The sequence below is a fragment of the Parus major genome, chromosome 5 (assembly GCF_001522545.3).
Source record: "Parus major isolate Abel chromosome 5, Parus_major1.1, whole genome shotgun sequence".
NCBI lineage: Eukaryota > Metazoa > Chordata > Aves > Passeriformes > Paridae > Parus > Parus major.
The window spans coordinates 5,218,296-5,237,458 of NC_031774.1; the positions used below are offsets into that span (position 1 = coordinate 5,218,296).

General features: G+C 39.5%; 1 protein-coding gene across 3 annotated transcripts in view; it reads left to right on the forward strand.

The window, feature by feature from the left end:
• Positions 1 to 18,361, forward strand: part of TRIM66 (tripartite motif containing 66) — a 44,480-nt gene extending 26,119 nt beyond the window's left edge. For all 3 annotated transcript variants that reach the window (XM_033515241.1, XM_033515243.1, XM_033515242.1), the window contains exons 11-20: positions 6,602 to 6,877; positions 7,092 to 7,320; positions 10,481 to 10,541; positions 11,235 to 11,409; positions 12,209 to 12,501; positions 13,972 to 14,095; positions 15,340 to 15,414; positions 16,563 to 16,715; positions 17,321 to 17,539; positions 17,849 to 18,361. In XM_033515241.1, the coding sequence (XP_033371132.1) occupies positions 6,602 to 6,877; positions 7,092 to 7,320; positions 10,481 to 10,541; positions 11,235 to 11,409; positions 12,209 to 12,501; positions 13,972 to 14,095; positions 15,340 to 15,414; positions 16,563 to 16,715; positions 17,321 to 17,539; positions 17,849 to 17,908 (1,665 nt within the window). In that variant the 3' untranslated portion in view covers positions 17,909 to 18,361. The remainder of the gene's footprint in view (positions 1 to 6,601; positions 6,878 to 7,091; positions 7,321 to 10,480; positions 10,542 to 11,234; positions 11,410 to 12,208; positions 12,502 to 13,971; positions 14,096 to 15,339; positions 15,415 to 16,562; positions 16,716 to 17,320; positions 17,540 to 17,848) is intronic.
• The last annotated feature ends 802 nt before the right edge of the window (positions 18,362 to 19,163 follow it).

Sequence of the window (19,163 nt, forward strand, 5' to 3'; positions counted from 1 at the left end):
TCTGAGTTTAAATGGGAGATTGGTTCCTGTTTAAGAACAAGGGAATGTGTCTGTTTGTTCTTATCTGGTTCACCTGATTAAATGTCCTCACACCCATCTCCAGACAAAAAATTCTGAATAGGTGTTTGTCCACGCGCTCTCACATGGCCTATGTTCAGAATATTTCACCTCTCTCAAGATCACCTTGGAAGACATGGAGAAAATGAATGTGGACAAGTCTGACATACTTGGAAAATATGGTAGAGAAAATGGCTAGATAAAGCTGCTGCCTAAAGAAGAACTGTTCTGTCTCTTGGAGAATAATTGCTGCTGGATTTCTTGGCCTCCTGTTGCATTTCTGCTGAGCTCTGACAGCCTTCAGCTGAGCCCAGTACTCCTAGTGGAATAAATAATTCCCTGTCTGCTGAGACTCTTTCATTAAAGAGAAAGCAGTGTGCACCTGAATTAACGGCTTAATGAAATGGTTGTTGCCAAGATCTGCCCAAAAAATACAGAAATAAAAGATTTCATTAGCTCAGTGGTTTCCTTTATTTTGGAGTGGGGCAAGGCTTGGTTGCCCATGTAATTAAACTTCTGTGCATTAATTCTGAAACATGTTTATGGTATAAATTTGATATTATTGACTGATAACTAGATGACTTGTCTGCATGCAGAATTATATTGATTTGTAAAGCAATGTTGGAGAAGATGCTCTTAATAGCTCATGATTTAAATGGTTTGGGATAGTTTTCATTTGTTTTGCTCATTTTGGATCATTAATGGTGATATTTTGTCAGGCTTTCTGTCTTCCTGTATATTCCTCTAACTATTCTTTTTCTGTGAATTAATTTTTTTGTGCAGAATAAATATTTCTATACTTAGAGCATTAATTGTTTCATATAAGCCAAGTGCTGCACTTTGCATAATTCTGGGCTGGATTAGCACTTTTTTAAGAATTCCACACTAGGAATGAAAGCCTTCTGCTGATGTGGAAAATGGATATAGTTTTCTCTTCATATCCCTCTATCAGAATACTTCACTCACACAGCCAAGACCTCTGGCTTGGACTGTGGAGTTGTTCTGTCTCCGTGCCTGTCAAATACCAAACATCTCCAGTGAGGATGCCAGCAAGACAGAGAACAAATTTCTGAATAAGTTTTATATATATATGTATGTTATAACGTATATAATGTTATATGTTATAACTTCCATTTGCACTGCATTTCCAGGGAATTGTGCCAAACTCTAGCAAACAGATTTTATAAAAGTTATGGAATTGCTAAATTGCAGTGTGAAGGAATGAGCATAATGGTTTTGTGGAAAGGGTTACCAACCTTCTGCAGTGATATAATCTTCTGCTTTTATGTAGTATGATACCAAGTTATTAATTTGTGCACAGGACTAGAGAGGTCACCTATTCTGGAATAAAGGCAAGAATAATAAGATATTTTGGGCCTAATTGTGTTTTCAGGATTAATAACAGGAGTACAGTTTCTGTTTTGTTTGCACGTACCTCATTGTCATTTCTGGCTGTGATGAGCAAGAGAAGTATAAGCTGCATTTGAAGAAATGTCATCATTACTGTACATCTAGAGCACAAATTTGTAATTTGAGCCTCAGGCACCACTGCAACAGGAGTTTGTGTTGATGCAGGGCCAGCTGGATGTCTCTCCCTGTCACACTCCATAAAGTGCATCCTCTTCTGTACTCTGGAGCAAGACCCTTAGCTCTGTTAGTTCATCTTCTGCTTAAAGTGAAACTCTGAATATGTTGTGCAGTAAGTTATCACTGAACAGCTGATCTGATCCTTTATAAATATAATCAACAGCAGAACCTTAGGGAAAGGCCTCAGAAGAAGACAAATATAAACTGATTGTCCATTATCCCAGATTATGAAAGCCAGCACTTCAGGGGTGTTCTGACCTGAAGGTTGTACCCAGACAATTGTGGTTTAGAGCTCTTTATAGACCCTTTTTCTGTGGATTTGTCTAATTCACTATTCTATTTCAATGCTACTGTAGAATACTCTTCAGCATTCTACACCATCTGAGTTTTGCATAGCGTGAGAAGTTCTTCTGTTTGCTCACTTTAAGTCTCTTGCCTGATAGATCAGTCAGATGCCTTCTTGTTTTTGTGTTAAGAAAAAGTGTGTATAATCACTCTGTATTCACCCCAATGATAATATCTGTATTTTATTGGTATACATTGAATTTATTCTTGAAAGTTTCTTTATGAAGCTTAAAAGTGACTGCTTGTCTCTCTAGAGTTAGTCTTTCATGAAAACCATTCTTTACTTTGGTCCTTCATTTCCCCACACATTGTGGTTTTGATAAATAATTTTTGAGGCAGGGTGACCAAGATTAGTCATTAAAGTGTAAATACATGGAAATGTTGTGTAGTGCATTATACTTGTTGTATTCTTTTTGATTCACAACAAGATCCAGCTTCTTAATTCAAGAGCTCTGTTTGTCTCAAGCACCATAAAGTACCTGAAATGGGGAAATCCTAGGAAATATTCTGTGCTATCCAGAATCTTCAGAGTGCTCTGAGAGGCTTCTCTTTTATATATTCCAAGAACATGCTGTGGTAGCATTTCATGAAAGACTAATATGGTGACAGGTCATGGTGGAACTTTTTTTTTCTTTAAAAACACATGACATTTGTGGGAAGGGGGCTGGAGGACAGATTTTATTTGATTGTAGTATTGCACAGAGTTGTGATTACTTAGTGACTGAAAGTAATAATAATTTAATATCCAACCCTAGCACTTCAGATCTGAGCTTGGGACCAAAATGGGTTTGTTGTTGTTGTTTTTTCTCCTTAATTACTATTAATTTTAGAGGAATTAGTGATGTAGGAAATAATTGCCTGGGGTACTATAAATTTCTCAAGTAGCAGAGTATGTTTTTTTTTACTTTACAGAATTGAATAGAGCACAAATACATTCATGCTTAATGCAATTAGGTACATTTCCCAGAAAGGTTTTGTAAAATTAATATTTTCCTTTGACCTGAAAAAAAAAAAGATAAATAAAACATGATGCTGCTCCCTCCATGCAATCTCTTCCTCCTTCCGCTTTAAGCCCGCTCCAGTTTATTCCGACAAAATGTTAATGAAGATTTGGATTCTTTTTTCTCACGAAAGCGGAAAGGAAATCCTTCGGATTCTGTTCTGAAACTGGGAATGGGAAGCATGTGCAGCCCGTGTTATCAGTGCTGCTGTGTTCAGCAACTGGATTGGAGTAGTACATTTGTTTAACCTTCCAGCATAACGAGCTGCCAGGGGGATTGCTCCACTTAATAGCAGCCGTTCATTACTCTGCAACCATTTGCAGCGTGGTGTTTCTCCCATAGCAAAGAGAATTGGCGGTTCCCAGTTTTAGCTTCCTTTATCAGTGACACTTAATGTCAACAGCCCCGAGACTTTGCCAAAACAATCCTAACAAATCCTAATCCCACTGTTTCAAGGTAAGTATTTGCTTCTCAGAATTCTTCTGTATTGGTGCTGCATGTTTACACTGGACCTGTTTTGAATGCAACAGTGATCAAAGAAATATTTAAACTGAACCATGTGTTTATTTTTTGTTCTCTGAAGGCACTTTGCATGTTCTTTTTTCTTACTTTTCACTACCATAGCTAAGAAAATTGTGGTAGGAGGCATTTTGGGGTGGTGATGCTGCTGCCATTATATTTTAAGGATCATCAGACCAAAATTAATTATGAGACAATGAGAATTCCATTTATAGTGACACAGATGTAGTTCAGTGTACCAGACTGTACATTAAAATGTCAAAAAAGTTCAAAATTAACCAACAGCTGAAGCCACCCTCTGCCCAAGAGCATAATTATTGCTTGTTGTTGTTCAAATGTTGCAATATAAAAGCAATAGAGCTTATATAAAACAGATAAATCCTTTAAAGGCGTCCCATTTGCAAAAACTAGCTGAACTGTCAGGGGAAAAGAAAAATTTTTGCTAATGGCAAAAGAAATGATTATTTTAGGGAGTGAATTAATAGTCTATTAATGAGCCTTGTTCCCAGTGCATTGTTCACTTCACACTTGACAGCAGCTCCATGGATCAGGATGGAATGTGTCTGTTCTTAACTGTGAGTTTTAATATTTTGTACTGAAAGATCATAATGTTGCTTCATCATTAAAATAACCACAAAATTAACTTTTGCCCCAAGGGAAAGACAGATGGCAGTTTGATGGCCTCATTATTCTTTTTAACAAGTGTAAGGTTTTACATTGGCTTATATAATCTAAAAAGATCTCAGAAGAAACTGATGCTAGCTAGAAGAGTAAAAAGGACATAGCCACACCATGCAACTGTATTTTACCTTTCTGGAAATAATAGCTATAACCAAATCTTATGTGTGTGGCTCCATATAATTTTTTTCCTTCAGTAGGAGTCATCCCAGTGGCTACTCCCAGTAAGTGAACTTGTCCCACTGGAGCCAGGAGTAATCCTACATTGCCTTAGGAGGGGGAATGTTTCACCTGAGTTGCACACAGAAGGTCAGGTCTCACTACAGGAGATGATGGCACGAGTCAAGGAAGATGTGGGTAGTGATTGGAGGAACTGAATGGCCAGAAGGTCTCCAGTTATCTTGGGAGCAAATTTGGGTGGTGTGCCTGTCATGTGTATGCCTCAGAATGGCCATTCCCAATGGAGTACAGCTCTAGGGTGGTTCCTATTGACTCAGGAGTTTGTGGATGCTCCATGCCTTGGAGAACCTGACCAAATAAATACTTAACTACCTCACAGGGCCTTAATTAATGCTCACAGTGGACTTGGAAATAAGGGGGAAAGGCAAGGGCTGATCACAATTCATCTTCAGCTCAAGCACGAATTCTGCTCGTTTGTTTTAATTATAGGTTTTTAGGTTTTTTGTAAGTGATATGGGAACTATTCACATGTTAATTTTGTCATCTGAAACAGACTTGTGGTAAAATGAGTGATGGAATGAAACTGAGAATGTGTACTTGGTAGGTCCCATTTCTCACTGTGATTGCAGGACCCTGTCATAAGCAAATTGTGGCAAATAAACACTTTTGGTCTTTGTGGACTTCAGGATGCGTGGCCACGAAAAGTGGATTCCTTGCTGACCTATGGAGATAATTTTGGTTTGAAACCTCAGCATTCTTAGGAATGCTCTGTCAGACAGACTATATGGCAAGTTTGGGCCTGCACTGGTGCATTTCCACTATTTTGTCTCATCAAATTAAGTGGTCGCTCTTCAGGCAAAGCTCCTGTTGTAGCATCTATTGCAAATTGACAAAGAGGAAATTAAATTGCTTCCGTTGTTAGGTGGAAGTTAGTGTCTGTGGGCAGTGTTGTCTTAGCACAGAGTTACTGAGCACTGCAAGCAGAGGAATTCAAGACTGGCATGAGGTGGGATTTACACAGACACATCTGACAGCTCAGTCTAGGCTGCAGTCTTTACCACTGTGGGGTTAAGATGGACAAAAGTATCAAAATCCCAAATGGAGTGTAAGTTGAGAAAAATACTAATTAAATTTAGGAAATATCTCAGATTTACTTCTGAGTCACAGGCCTCTAGTGGGGAAATAAGTACAACAATAAACTTAAACCCTAATTCAGATGCAATGGACACATTTCTGTTGTCTTGATTTATATTAAAAGGAGTGCTACCTACTGTATTGCAGTCAAGAGAAAAGGATATAGTCAGTCAAATATAGAGGGTGAAACACCAATGAACTATGATCAAATCAAGGGAAAGCTGTATATTCAAGTGAGACAGATCTGTACACTTCTTAAAATTGCTTATATGTGCTTCCCATGGATGCTGGAAGAGTCTTGTTTTCAACACAGTGCCACATTCCAGGATATGAGGCAGCTTAGGGAAGTCACCTGGATGAGTGGATTTGCTTTGGTTTGTGTAACAGTGTCTCTGTGGGTTTGATAGTGACAAATCATGACACAGTAAAAAAAGCATTTTGATACTTTGGTAAATATTCCCTTTCTTTGGAAACGGGACATATTTCATCATTAGTGCATGTAAGATATTTCTGAATCTAATCTATGATATTTAAAGGGGAAATGCTTAAGGTTTTAATGGGACTGATTCACTAAGTATCATAAAGTTTTTAGCATCATTAACAGGAACAATAACTCCATGTACTTGTGTCAGAGTTAAATCTTATTTCTTCTGAATCTTCTTTCTGAATGATCTGATGATATTTTAATAAAATTTCTGATTTGGATCTTATTTCTTCTGGGAAAATTTAATGGAAAATAATAGGGTTTATGCCAAGGATTAATTTGGTACAGTGTTCTACATAGATTTCCCAGTCACTGTAGGAGTTAAAACTCAGAATCCCTTGAATACATCTAAGGAACACATTTTTTTTTGTAAGCACCAGAAGAGTAACCCAGTTGTCTCCTTTTCCAGTTTTCAGTTTTAATGGAGGAGAATCTAAAGCTTTTGGAAATAGTGTAGGATTACAATAGATTCTTACAGCCCTTGTGACACAACTGTTTGATTATGTCAAGCTGAAACCGAGCATCTCATCTATTACAGACAGAACAGTAGCATTTTGCTGCTGAAAAGCTTATTAATGTATTGGATTCTTTTTTTTTTCCCTTTTGCTTTTCCCAGCGTTCAGCATCCTTAAGCTTTGTGGGCTTTCCAAACAGCACAGAAATGGAATTATCTCAATCTCCAACAAGGTTATCCAGCTCGGCTGACCCAGAGGTGAAAGGTGCAGCTGCTGTGACACTTGGCCTGTCCCCAAATGCCCTCTGTGACTGTGATGCTGCACCAGAGCCCCTGCCCAGCTACAGCCTGGCACTGGGCAGGGCTCCCAGTGACCCGAGCCCTGACCCTGCTGGCCTCACACCAGGTGATGCACTCCAGGGAGGCACTAAATGCAAGGTAGGGATGGCTCAAACTGCTCTGCTGAGAGGGAATCCACTTCCATTTACAGCATGTTGCTGTTGGTCAATCAGTCAAAATAAATTACTATTTCAATGAGTAAAGTTTTCCTTATCTGCTATTTGAATACTGACTACAAATTACTTTCTTAACATGAAAAGAAAAAAAACCTGATAATAGAATTCTGCATTTCTTTCTCCCCCACCCCTCACAGCTAGAGAATGAAGACCTCAGTGCTGTGGATTGTCTTCTAGAAAACACCTTGGCTACTGCTGGGCAAGAGGTAGTTAATGAATTAACTCTTTCTATGCAAAAAGTGATGGAAGAACCTATTAATCTTTCAATCAAAAAGTCTCAGCATTGCACTGCTCCTTCTGAACTGCTCAGCAACACTTCTTTCCTGCCTGTGAGTGCCAGAATGAGACAATCCAGAAGCAAAGAAGGTACCAAGCTTTTAATTATTTCCTTTAGGTGTTTTGGGGTTTTTTTTTCTTAGCACTATGCATTGCAAGCATAGTAAAGAAGTATGCTTATTAATATACTTACATGTAAATGTGCTGTTCCAGTAAGCTTCAAATGTTATCAGAGTACTTAATCCAGTGGAAAAGTGTGTTTGATCTCATTTGTGGAGGAAAAACATGGAAATGATATGCTTTGAATTTGTAACATCCCTCATCTGTGAACCAGAAACGAGTGTGACTGTGTGAAGTACCTGGAGTATTAGTTCTCTTAGAAGCACTCCTGTTAATGAGACCTGCAGTTATGACTGTTGAAGAGCTGGTTTGAAGAGTCCAAATTCAATTAAAAAAACCCACATTACTTCTGAAATGTAATGTGCTTTCTGCTAAGTCCTTCACATCAGTAGCATACCAAATTTTTGTTAACACATCGCACAGCATGTGCCTTTGCTTGGCTCTGTCTACTGTGGAACATTCACTTCAGCCAAGGCCTATTTCTTCAGCCCTAATGGAGAATTAGGCTTTACTTAACTCTTTTCATGGGCAAATTGCCAACATCATGCTGCAAAGCCTTATTCCTGCAAACTCTGAAAGTCAATGGGACTATTCATGCAAGCAAGGGATTGCAGGATCAAGTTGTTATCCTGTGACTTATGCCAATATTTGGCTGGATTTCTCTATAAAAGATGAATTAATATTTCTCTCTCTGCGCTGTATTTTTATTCAGAGAATTCTAATTAGTACAAAGGAGGCCTAGCCCAGTGAGCCAAGGAAATGTATTTGTCTTCTCTTCTACGTCCTATGCCAAACCGTGGCAATTACGCCACAATCATTTGTGTGAGGTGTAAGAATCAGGACCACCCCTAAAAAGCTGTGCCTCAGGCTGAAGGGTCTTGGGGAGGAGCAGCAATGTAGTGTCTGGTGTGGGTTGTGTGATACCACACATAGAGGTAGCCCCAGCATTCAGAATCTCACTGTTGATAGCGGATGCTACAAATTTGCTGAGTATAAAATGCAGGCCCTGTTGTGCAAGAGTGGGGAAAGCCTTGAGTGTTGAATTCGGTGCTGCTCCCTTTTCACAAGGGAGGATCAGAAGCAAGCAAGTCCTGTCCTGTCAGTGTTTAAGGGCATGCAGTGAGGGGACACCTGAGGAGGTTCAGTCACCAGTGCACCATAAAATGTGAATTCTGCTGCAAAGACAATGTTAACTCTGCTGGTGACTCTTGGTAGGACTTGCTGGCTTCAGCATTGCTGTGCTGCCAAGCCTCATTCCTTCTGGGGTATGTCTCCAGTGACTCTTCCTTTTCTAATAACAAATCTAAACATTTCAGCTTAGTTGAAAACAAAATATTTCTCATCCTAGGCACACGGGATGTGGTAAAAATGGTACAAAGTGTGATCATTTTCCCTCTTACAGCCACTTTTCTTTCTTATGAATTGCATAAACACCCTCCCCTCCTCTTCTCTTTCCTAGACTAAACAAATCTGATGGGTTAAGTCTCTCCTCATGGATCAGGGGTTTGATTTTTTCAAAACCACCTCATTCCTCTGTGCTATTTTGGGTTCCCTGCAATTAAGGAGTGCTGCCCACAGCCAAATGCAGAGCTCAGCTGAGGCCTCTGGAGTGCCATGCAGAATCAGGGTATCAGCTCCTTGTGTTTTACATTCCTTGCTGCTGGTAATACCCTGCAGGATGGCACTGCTCTCTTCTGCAGCAGCAGCATTAGGGGTTATGTGTAGAGAACAGCCCACTTTAACCCTTATGTTCCTTCCAAGGACATTTTCCCAGCCAGTTGTTTTCCTTTAGGGTTTTTGTTCATCTGATCCTTCATGAGCCGAGTACAGTTCTCTCAATTCAGTCTTTCTGATCTAGGAGATTTTTTTCTCTGATGCACTAAGGTCTATTTTTAGCTGAAAACATTCCCCACGGTGAAACCCCTCCAGTTTGGTGTTTCCCACAAATTTTATAGGCACTATTATTTGATGGGCCCAGCTGCTGCTGGAAATGTTGGTTAATGTAGGAACCCAGGACCACTGGAACATCCTCTGTTTGACAGTGTGCCACGAGAGCTGCTCCTGCAGCTCAGTGTGCAGTCTCCTTTTAGTAATTCTGTCCATGACAGGGCTACCCACCCTTCACCTGAGTAACAATCACAAGTGAATAATGCCTCAGGTGTGATCTGAAATGCATCTTTCCCTGTTAGTCTTTGTTTTATTCTTGTGGCTGGAAAAAACAGAGTGCTTTAGGGGCACATTGCTTCCAAGCCATGGCTGAGGTACTATTGCCCTGAGCTAGATTTTCTTTTCAAAAATCACCTTTTCCTGGCACTCTCTCATCTCAAGAAAACCACAATATTGTGTTTGTTTCTTGCTTGTATTGGTTATGTCAAACTAATTCCTAACAAAAGTAGGTGAGATTATGAAATTTCTCAGTGGACTTGTATTTCTGAGGGCATCCACTGGAACATTTCTCTCTATCCTATCCCATCTTCCCAGAACTGTGTTTAATGTCAGTCAAAACTACAGCCATATGCTGATACAGCTACATAAAGCTACAGCTAAATGCTTATATAGCAGATAGTTTTGAATTTGTGTGTTTACAAGTGCCAGATGCTGGAGGAAAGAAAGGAATTATAGTGTAACTTTTGTCCTATGGCAGCGCATGAGAGACACAATTTTCTTCTTGTTTTCAAGTAACTGGAATTATCCAGAAGCTGGAGCTGAAGACCACAAAGATTTCCTGAGCCTTGGGGGTTCAGACCTCATTGAGTCTGCTTTTCTGAAGTGAAGGCTGTATAGTAAAGAGGATTACTTATGTTGTTCCATGTATATGGATGCATGTGATATAGCTGTGTACATACATAATTCCCTGAGAATGAAACAATTTCCATGAAATATTTCATATGTGCTCCTCATATTGGGAACAGAAGCTGTGGTTAAAAGTAAAGAAGAAAGACAAAGGCTCTGCACCAGAACAGAAAATAGCATGCACATTTTCTATACATATAGATGAAATTACTCCATAATTCACTTACGATATCATATTAAACACCAGTCAGAAGTACATGAATATTGAAGTACTTTCTACCCTAATCTGCCTGTGATATTATAAATATTTTATTCGTTTTCTTATCTTCTGTTCCAGATTCCAATAACTGTGAAAAGGAACATTTTGAAATGGATATGAAAAGCAATCAGAATGTCAGGTAGCAGAGTCCTTTTTTTATAGAAAAGCACTGGCTGTGAAATCTTATGCATGCATTTAGAAAACTTGTCATACTTAATGATGATTGAGAACTTAGAAAGAATTCTAGATTCCTTATAGATAGTAGTTCTGAAGTTGTAAAGTGCTCTCAAACTTGAGAACAACCATGGAAAAGAAGTGGTGAATTCATGTATTTCTGTGTAATTTTCCAGAATGAATAAATATTTGCAAACTTACCTCACTTGAACAATTAGAAAATGTTAAGCCCCAATGAAAGCTAAAAGATATAATGGGAACAGGATTAACATTACCTCAACAATTCTATAAAATTTGATTTTCATCCGCTACTGTGATAATATGGTAAAGTTGATGATATGCTGTGTTCCTGTTGAAGCCAGCCACACTGAAAAGTATAAAATATTACTTTAATTGTGTTAATTAAGAGCATACAGATCAGGGCAGAGCTTTAGCACAGGAGTTAGTAATGTATTGACACATATGATTAATTTAAAGTGATTGCATTCACATTTCTTAAATAATTGGTTTGTGAAAAAATACCAAGATTTTCAGCGTTTGGCCACCACAGTTGCAGTTACAGAGGAAAAGGAGCACAAACAATGGTGCATGAAGCTGAGTAGGGAGGAGAATTTTGTGGAATGTGGATGGATTTAATCATGTGTCCTTTTGACTCTAGAGCTGCCCCTAAGGAGCAGAAGATCCCCTATGTGCGACTGGAACGTCTGAAGATATCTGCCTCGGAAGTGGGCGAGCTCCCGGTGTTCAAGCTCCAGCCACAGGACAATGAGCAGGAGGGCAATTTCCTCCTGGTAATTGAGTGTGGGACACGGTCCTCAAGTATGTCTATAAAGGTGAGTGGGATTTCCTTGAGGTTTTACCTGCCTTCTCCCCTTTATCCCACTGGTTTGTAGGCACATTTTCTGGAATTTTGTACATTAAAAAAGTCTGCTGATTTGTTTGACCCTCAGGGACTTCTGTGATGGGTCGTGGTAAAGACAATACAGCTTTGAGCTTGCTGTGGAGCTCCCTGCATCTTCCATTTCTGAGAAGTTTGCAGTGTTTTCATACAACTTGGCTCAGCTGTATGGTTACAAATACAGGATAAATAGCTTAAAGCTGGTCTGAATATATATTTAAGTGGTAGGAACCGATCCCAGAAATCACTGTGTAATAAATTTTTAAAATATTTATATTCTATTGCTTCAGTGTGAACTTCTTTCCACAGAAGGAAACAGGAATATCCGGTGGGAAAAAAACCCTATACTTTTTTTATGTTTGGGTTTTTTGGGGGCATGGTGGGGGGTTTGAGCTGTTTACCATAAAACTTGCAAGTGAGATTGTAGAATTTCCTATCACCTGGTGTAGAATCTGCACAGCTCTCTCACAGTGTTACTACACTGTGGTACGGGGAGGAAATGACCTGACCAAGATGACCTGGCCAACAAAATGCCAAGAGCATGGGCCTGCTGAGCCCCAGTGCCCTCCCCAGTAGAGCTTACTGCAGAGAGGTACTTGGAAGCACTTGTTGGGAAATTGTTGTTGGGAGCTGTGTCTTCCAAGTTCAGGAAGTACTTGGTTATCTGCAGATAACCAGTGAAGCTGATGTGTGAAAATGATGATTGTGTGATCCCAGATTTTTCTTCTTTCAAGTTAAATAAAGATAGTCCAGCTGAGGGACAGAAGTCCAAAGAGGAGAGCTCAGAGGACAGGAGATTTCTCATCTCCCAGACTGCAGGACAGACACAATCTCCATCTGCTGATCAGAAGCTCAGCAATGGCATCTCCAGCACGAAGAAATCCCCAGTTACTCAGGAAGTCAGTCCAATTGAAAACGAGGATTTCTGTGCTGTGTGTCTTAATGGAGGAGAACTGTTGTGCTGTGATCATTGCCCCAAGGTCTTCCATCTCTCCTGCCATGTTCCAGCCCTGCTCAGCTTTCCAGTGTGAGTATGGATGACATTTCACTACTGTGCTGTTCCTGCTTGCTGCCTGGGGCAGACAATATCCTCAGGGACTGATGTTTCAGCCTTATACAAGGGCTGCATCTCTCACTTGCCTTTTTTGATAAGTTTTTGTCTTACATACTAGGAACTAGATGAGTTATAAAAAGAACTCTTTCCCACCACTGTGCACTTTCTGCAGTCACCTGGCCAGTACAGCAAAGGAGGTGGCAGACCTGAACTTAAAAAACTTTCATATGAATCACTGGAGAAAAATAAAATCCTAACTCTCATGTAACAGCTGGAGTGTAAACATCAGCTCTTCTTGGCAGAACAGAGACTAGCAAAAGGGAAGGGCAATCAGTGAGTTTTTATTCAGTTTGTTAGCAAATTCTATGGGAAATTTTAGTATTATCAGGGTTTCTGTGGAAATATTTGAGTCACTGCTTTCCCTAAGATATATTCTCTCACAGCTTATCACAGAGAGATTGTATGCAATGAACCAGAAACAGATACACGTCCACATACCAAACTTGAAAGTGAGACTGAATAATGCGCATTACTGTGGTATGCAATTCTGAATTCTGTTATAAATCATTGCTAAGTGGAACCAAAGCCCACTTCATTTGAGCAAAGCTCAAATAATTGTCTCAGTAAGGTATTAATTTGGAGATTCTGGTTTCTCTTTTCTGTTCAAAAACCAGGACTTTTCAGTTCTTGGCTTTTCTTTCTTTTCTCTAGTAGTGGAGTTATTATTAACTTCTAGTTTCAAAGCAGTATGAAAACCAAGTTTTCCTGTTAGAATAAACTTTTGAGGCAAAGTTAAACTCTATTGAAGTGAATTAATTCCCTTACCTAAAGCTCTATATTAATAGTTCCTGAAAATATCTTCATCTGTAGTTATTCAGACCCTGATGTTGTAGAAGTTGCATCACTGCCTTCATGAAATTCTTCAAGAGGTTTCTGAAAATGCATCTACTAGCATGGTCACACATGCCCTTGCAGGATTATGTCTATTTGGTTTGGGGACCTGTGTATTATCACACCTTTTCTGATTATGTTGGTTTCTTAGATAAACATGTCAATTATCATATTGATGATAAATATTTCAGTTATCAAAAGGGTCTGGGTTTGTCTCATGAACCAATTGCTGCCTGTTTTTCCTTAGTGTATTTTTTTCAAAGCAGCACTTGAATCAGTGCAGCTGTATGCATGGCTGGTAGATGATCTTAAACACAATTTTATCATTTCCTTCATGATGGGAAAAGAGTTTTGAATAGAAATGATTCTACTTCTAAGTGGATTCAAATCCAAGGAGGAATATCTAGTACAATGGGCTTCAGATTGCCTGCTATCATAATGCTAGTTAAGGATGAGGCTTTCCAAATAGTGATTCCTGAGATTTGCTGTTTGACAAGGTTGTGGAAAATTTCCCCCTCGAGTTTTTTGGTTTCTTGGTCTTTGGTTTTGCAGGGGAGAATGGGTGTGCTCGCTTTGCCGTAACCCAGCGAAGCCAGAGGTGGAATATGACTGTGAAAACACACGCTACAGCCACAGCTACAATGCACAATATGGCCTTGGCGACTGTGACCAGAAGGTGGGAATAATTATATATTGCACTATTTAGAGCAGGCCATATGATCTCAGCATGAGGCTTTACTTTTTCATGAGATGGTTTTCATTTGGCTTCTGCTCAAATGTTACACACGGTAATAAATACAAAAAAAGCATTGTTATAATTTGGTTGTATCATTCCCTACTTTCTAGTCATGGCTGTAAGATTAAAAAATGTTATAGAAAGATGAAGCAGGCAGATGTGGAATTCTTTTCTACTTTGAACAGGGAACTCAGACTCAAGAGCAGAGCTTCCATGAGTCAGTTTTGCCTGGTTTATGACACTGAATCTTTTTCTTTAAAACTTGGCACCTTCTCAGACATCTACTTGGGCAATGATATTTTTGTGATGAAGACACTTTTTGACTTTCAGTTGGACTGAAGTCATCATACAATCTTCTTCATATGTCCTGTTAGTCCCCTTGAAGATATTTAGGCTCTTAACTCAGCCTAGACGAAAGCTTATAACTTTATATACCTATTATTAGTTTTCTCTATTAAATATTCTATTAAATAAGTGTCTTTTCTTAAGGCACTTGGTATTTTGAAGGTACAAATTTGAGATAGATGTTGTGTATATATTGGTGATAACTGGACAGAGAGGAGGAGTCCACACATCTGAGTGCAGATGCTGAGCTGGACTTGGTACAACTGGGATTTGTTGTTGGGATTTGGGTCTCAGATAGTGAAGTCCTTTTTAGAAAACTGAGTTGATTAAAAATTCCATTGTTTGTGAGAAAATATGGCTTATAATGTTTATGTGATATTTTTTTTGTCACTAATGAATGAGCCAAGCACTAGTAGAAGTGTTTTACAAATTCAAGGGAATAGTTTTCATACAGTATTACCAACTCATATCAGTTTGCATGAATGGATATGAGAAGTGGGAAACATTGCCCATTTAACTCTTTACACATTGTTGTTGCCATTCTTTCAGCTGAGAGCCAAGGAATAGATCTGGAGTGCACAAAATAAATAATGATAGCAATTCCCAAGAATTTCCAGGAAAATGTTTCTTTTCTTGCATTTCTTTACTATCCTTGTTTTACCAAGCTATAACAGTGCTATAAGGCAGAATGTCCCCCTGACTGAAGTGTGCCATTTTGCATCAGAAAGGAATAGTCTATATGAAAATTCTCTTTTTTGTTAATATGATTGATTAACTAAGGGTGAGAATGAAACTCCCTTGTTTTGAATTAAAGTGCATTTTGATTTTGGCTTCCACAGAAGTGTGAAAAGCTGGTGCTTTCCCTGTTCTGCAGCAGTATGAGCCTCCCATTCCATGAACCTGTCAGTCCCCTGGTGAGTACAGCATATGCAGGGATCAGAGGCAATCCAGAGAACTTCACAAGTTTCTCCTTTTTCTTCTTGAAATATATTAATGAGGGTTTTTTCTGAACAGTATTGCTTCCTAGGGAAGGGTGGGTGCTTGCCTCTTCCAAGAGCCTTGAAGGTGTCAGGGCAGGGAAATTTTGGCCAGTGTTCAGGTGGTTTGGATGCCCATTTAAGAATCTGGTAGAATGGCAAAAGTGTATGAGGGGTTCCAGTGATTAAAAAAATTGACTTGCCACATACATGGAGAATGTTGTAGTGTCATAAGAGAGGTCTGCTCTAGAAGCAACCCTGAACTCCCTCCTTTCTTGTGCTGTGCACAAAGAGGATAAATGTGACTGTGTGCAGGGGAAGATGTAGAGATATCTGCTTCATCCATGTACTCCACATTTACAATATTAACTGTCTGCTTTAAGGAAGATGGAGACTCACACTATTGTAACAATAGAGCACCATGTGCTAAGAGTTGAAGGGGGGAAAAATAAAGGTTTTGTGTGAAGGAGTAGTTCAATTAATGGTGTAAACCCCATTCCACCTAATAAAGCTTGCAATGAACTTATGGGACAAATTACCTAGGTAGTAGTAGAATGAGAAAGTAGGTAGTAGTAGAATGAGAAAGATTTAAGGAGGGGGATATCCTGGTAGCTGATGTCCATTGAAAAAGACTTTTGTTGAACTTTTAAAAGAGTGCACAGAATCCTATTTTGAGTCACTCTTGACTGACTACTTCCCACATTATCAGCTGAAAGTATCACAGCACTTTCTTTTTGTAATTGCTTGGGGAAAATGTCAGCTAATTATCAATGTTGTATAAATTATTGGTCATGGTTAAATTTGGGTTATAGTTATCTGGGGATAAACTTTACAAAGTTCAAGCAGCAGAGTAGTCCGTGAAGTGTGCTATTTTTAGGATCAGTCTTGCAAACAAATATGCTTTAACCAAACTTAAAAGCACCCAGGAAGATGATGTGCAAGAGTAGGCATTAAAATATTAGAGCTCTCTACCCTGATGCAATGACTCCTCTGCAATGATTTCTGTCCAAAATTGCATCGGAGTCACTAGAAAGGAAATGTTTTAATTAAAAATGTCACATACCTGCCTTTTATTCTTACTGCAGGCTCAGCATTATTATCAAATCATCAAAAGGCCAATGGATTTGTCCACCATACGAAGGAAGCTGCAAAAAAAGGACAAGTCCCACTACTCTGCACCTGAGGAACTTGTGACTGACGTGCGTCTCATGTTTTGGAACTGTGCAAAGTTCAATTATGTATGTTTCTAATGTGCATGGCTGGGGGGAGACAAAGCAGGGGCTGGCTCTTTCAGTGGCTGTCACACTGGTGCAACTACTGGTTCCATGGAAATTAGATATAGGATTGGGATGAAGTATTAGTTTTATTCTTTGGAAATTATGTTAAGATTTTTTTTAATGACAGGAATGGAGTTTATATGAAGTTATATATGTATCTGAGAACTTGAGATACATATGGATCTAAAATTAAAGAGGGACATCTTCACAGACAACTCTATGGAATGTTGCTGTGTTTTCTGTGAGAAGCCAGTCACAGCCAGAAAAATAACTAGGGGAAATAAAATGTTTTAAAATTCCTAAGCAGTGATGACTGCTGTTCTTTCTAGTTCACTGCACATCTCTGCTTCTTAGAGGTGCACAAATGTGTTCCTTAACAGCAGCAGCTGGTTTTTACTTACACTGGAAATGCAGAGGGACTAATGGGCTGTGGAAAGTGTGCAGAGACTAATGGAGATGTGGCAGACAGAGCCAAGGAGAGATACTGGGGTGGGGCAGCTATCTGGGTTTGATGCTGGATGATTTCTGCATGCGGTAGCACTGAATGGTTATCCATTCCCTTACAGCCAGATTCCGAGGTTGCTGAGGCTGGACGATGCCTGGATGAGTTCTTTGAGGACAAACTGAAAGAGATTTACCCTGACAGGCATTTCCCTTCATTGCAACGGGATGACTCTGATTCTGAAGATGTGGAGAGCCAGAGCAGCCAAGTGCCATCCCAGGATTTCCAGTGGCCGTTGTACGGGCAGGAGTGCGTGCAGCCCAAAAGGAAACGGCGCCACGCTGTAAGATTGCAAAAGCAAAAGCATTTGGTTGCCAAGTGGCCTCCCTGCTAGCTCTGTTTACAGCTAATGATGGGAAGTTCTGGCAGGGCTGTCTGGGAAAACTGTCAAGCTTCTATCACGGATGTGTGATCAGTTCTACAATTTTATGTCACGGTCCCTTGAGTGGAATAAAGTGTCAGATGTGTATAAATGTGCGAGCAGGAGCAAATGAAGCCTCTCAGGCTGCACAGTTATCTTCCTAGGAGAAAGCTCTGTCAAGGTTTGTAAAAAGCCCTTTAGCTATTCATTGTTTGTTTCCTTTGTACACAGGAAAGTGAAAAAACTAAAAGAATGATGTTTCAGCCAGCTAACAGCCTTCCTCAGGTATGAGCTCCTCAAGATAAGAGATTTGAGGAATCCAGCAGCATGACTGGCAGAGTTAAGGTGTGTGGGAGGAAAGCGAAGCGCTCGGGCTGTTTATTTAAACTCTCCTATTCTGCTGACCATATGCCTTATTTCTAGATCTTGTGGATAGACAACAGATCCAAAATGTTTAAATCTGTCAATATTCCATCTGTTAAATCATGTGTATGTTTCACAGTGTTTACACTGAAGTACTAAAGTCTTGGTCATAGGTAATGGCAAATAATAATAATAAAAATAACATGCTAATAATACCTCATACTGCAGTACCGTTTCATAATCTGTTCAATGTGACATCTCTATTTTATTAAGCACAGGTAGCCATGTAATAAATTTTCAACCTCAGTGTGAATGCTGGCCATGCTTTGTGACAAATACAACACGTAGCCATTAAAGCTGTAATCCTGTTGTCTTATTCAATGATTTTTCTGGGAGCTTGGCTGTTCCAAAGCCTGTGAGATAATGTGATTATCTGATTAACTGTTTCTTTTGAAGCCCAGCATTTTCATTAAATCAGGAAAGAAGAAGTGCTAATAGTGGTAATACAAGGGCTCTCTGAGGGATGGTTCTCAGTGCATACTGGGTGCTGTTTGCAAGGCATCATTCTTCTGGAATCTAATTCATGTTTGGTAAAGCAGTGTGGGATTTCGTAGCTCTCAAAGGCAGCATTTTCATACAACCCAAGGCAGTTGTTTTTCTATAAAGCAGATATTGGAATTCAGCAAATTAACTACAGAGTGAATTACATGGTTATAGAAGTGCCTATAAAATAATATCATTAATTTCTGATTTTCTTTTTGCTTATTACCTGTAGTTGTGATTACCAACAGTACTAGAAGATGATGATAACGCTATATATGTAGAAGCTCAAACAGAAAGGCTTTCTAAGATACTTGTTTCTTTTTTTGCTAAATTTCATAATGTATAGGCAGAACAGAACCAAGAGCAGATTTAGAGTTTGCTTGAACAAAGCTTGCATGTCACTGTAAAGTCTGAAGGGTGGGAGGGGTAACAGGACATCACACCTGAGCAAAGAGTGATAGTTTGCAAGCTGCTTCCCACCCCTTCCAGCAGCAGGTGAGCCACATCTCTGCATGGCCAGTGCTTTCTTCGTGTGTGTGAGGGATGTCTTCCTCCCTAGAGCTCTGCCCAGCAGAATGATCTGGGCTGGCAGCCAGCTCTGAGACAGGAGGTTGCTGCAGACCTCAAAACAGAAATCAAA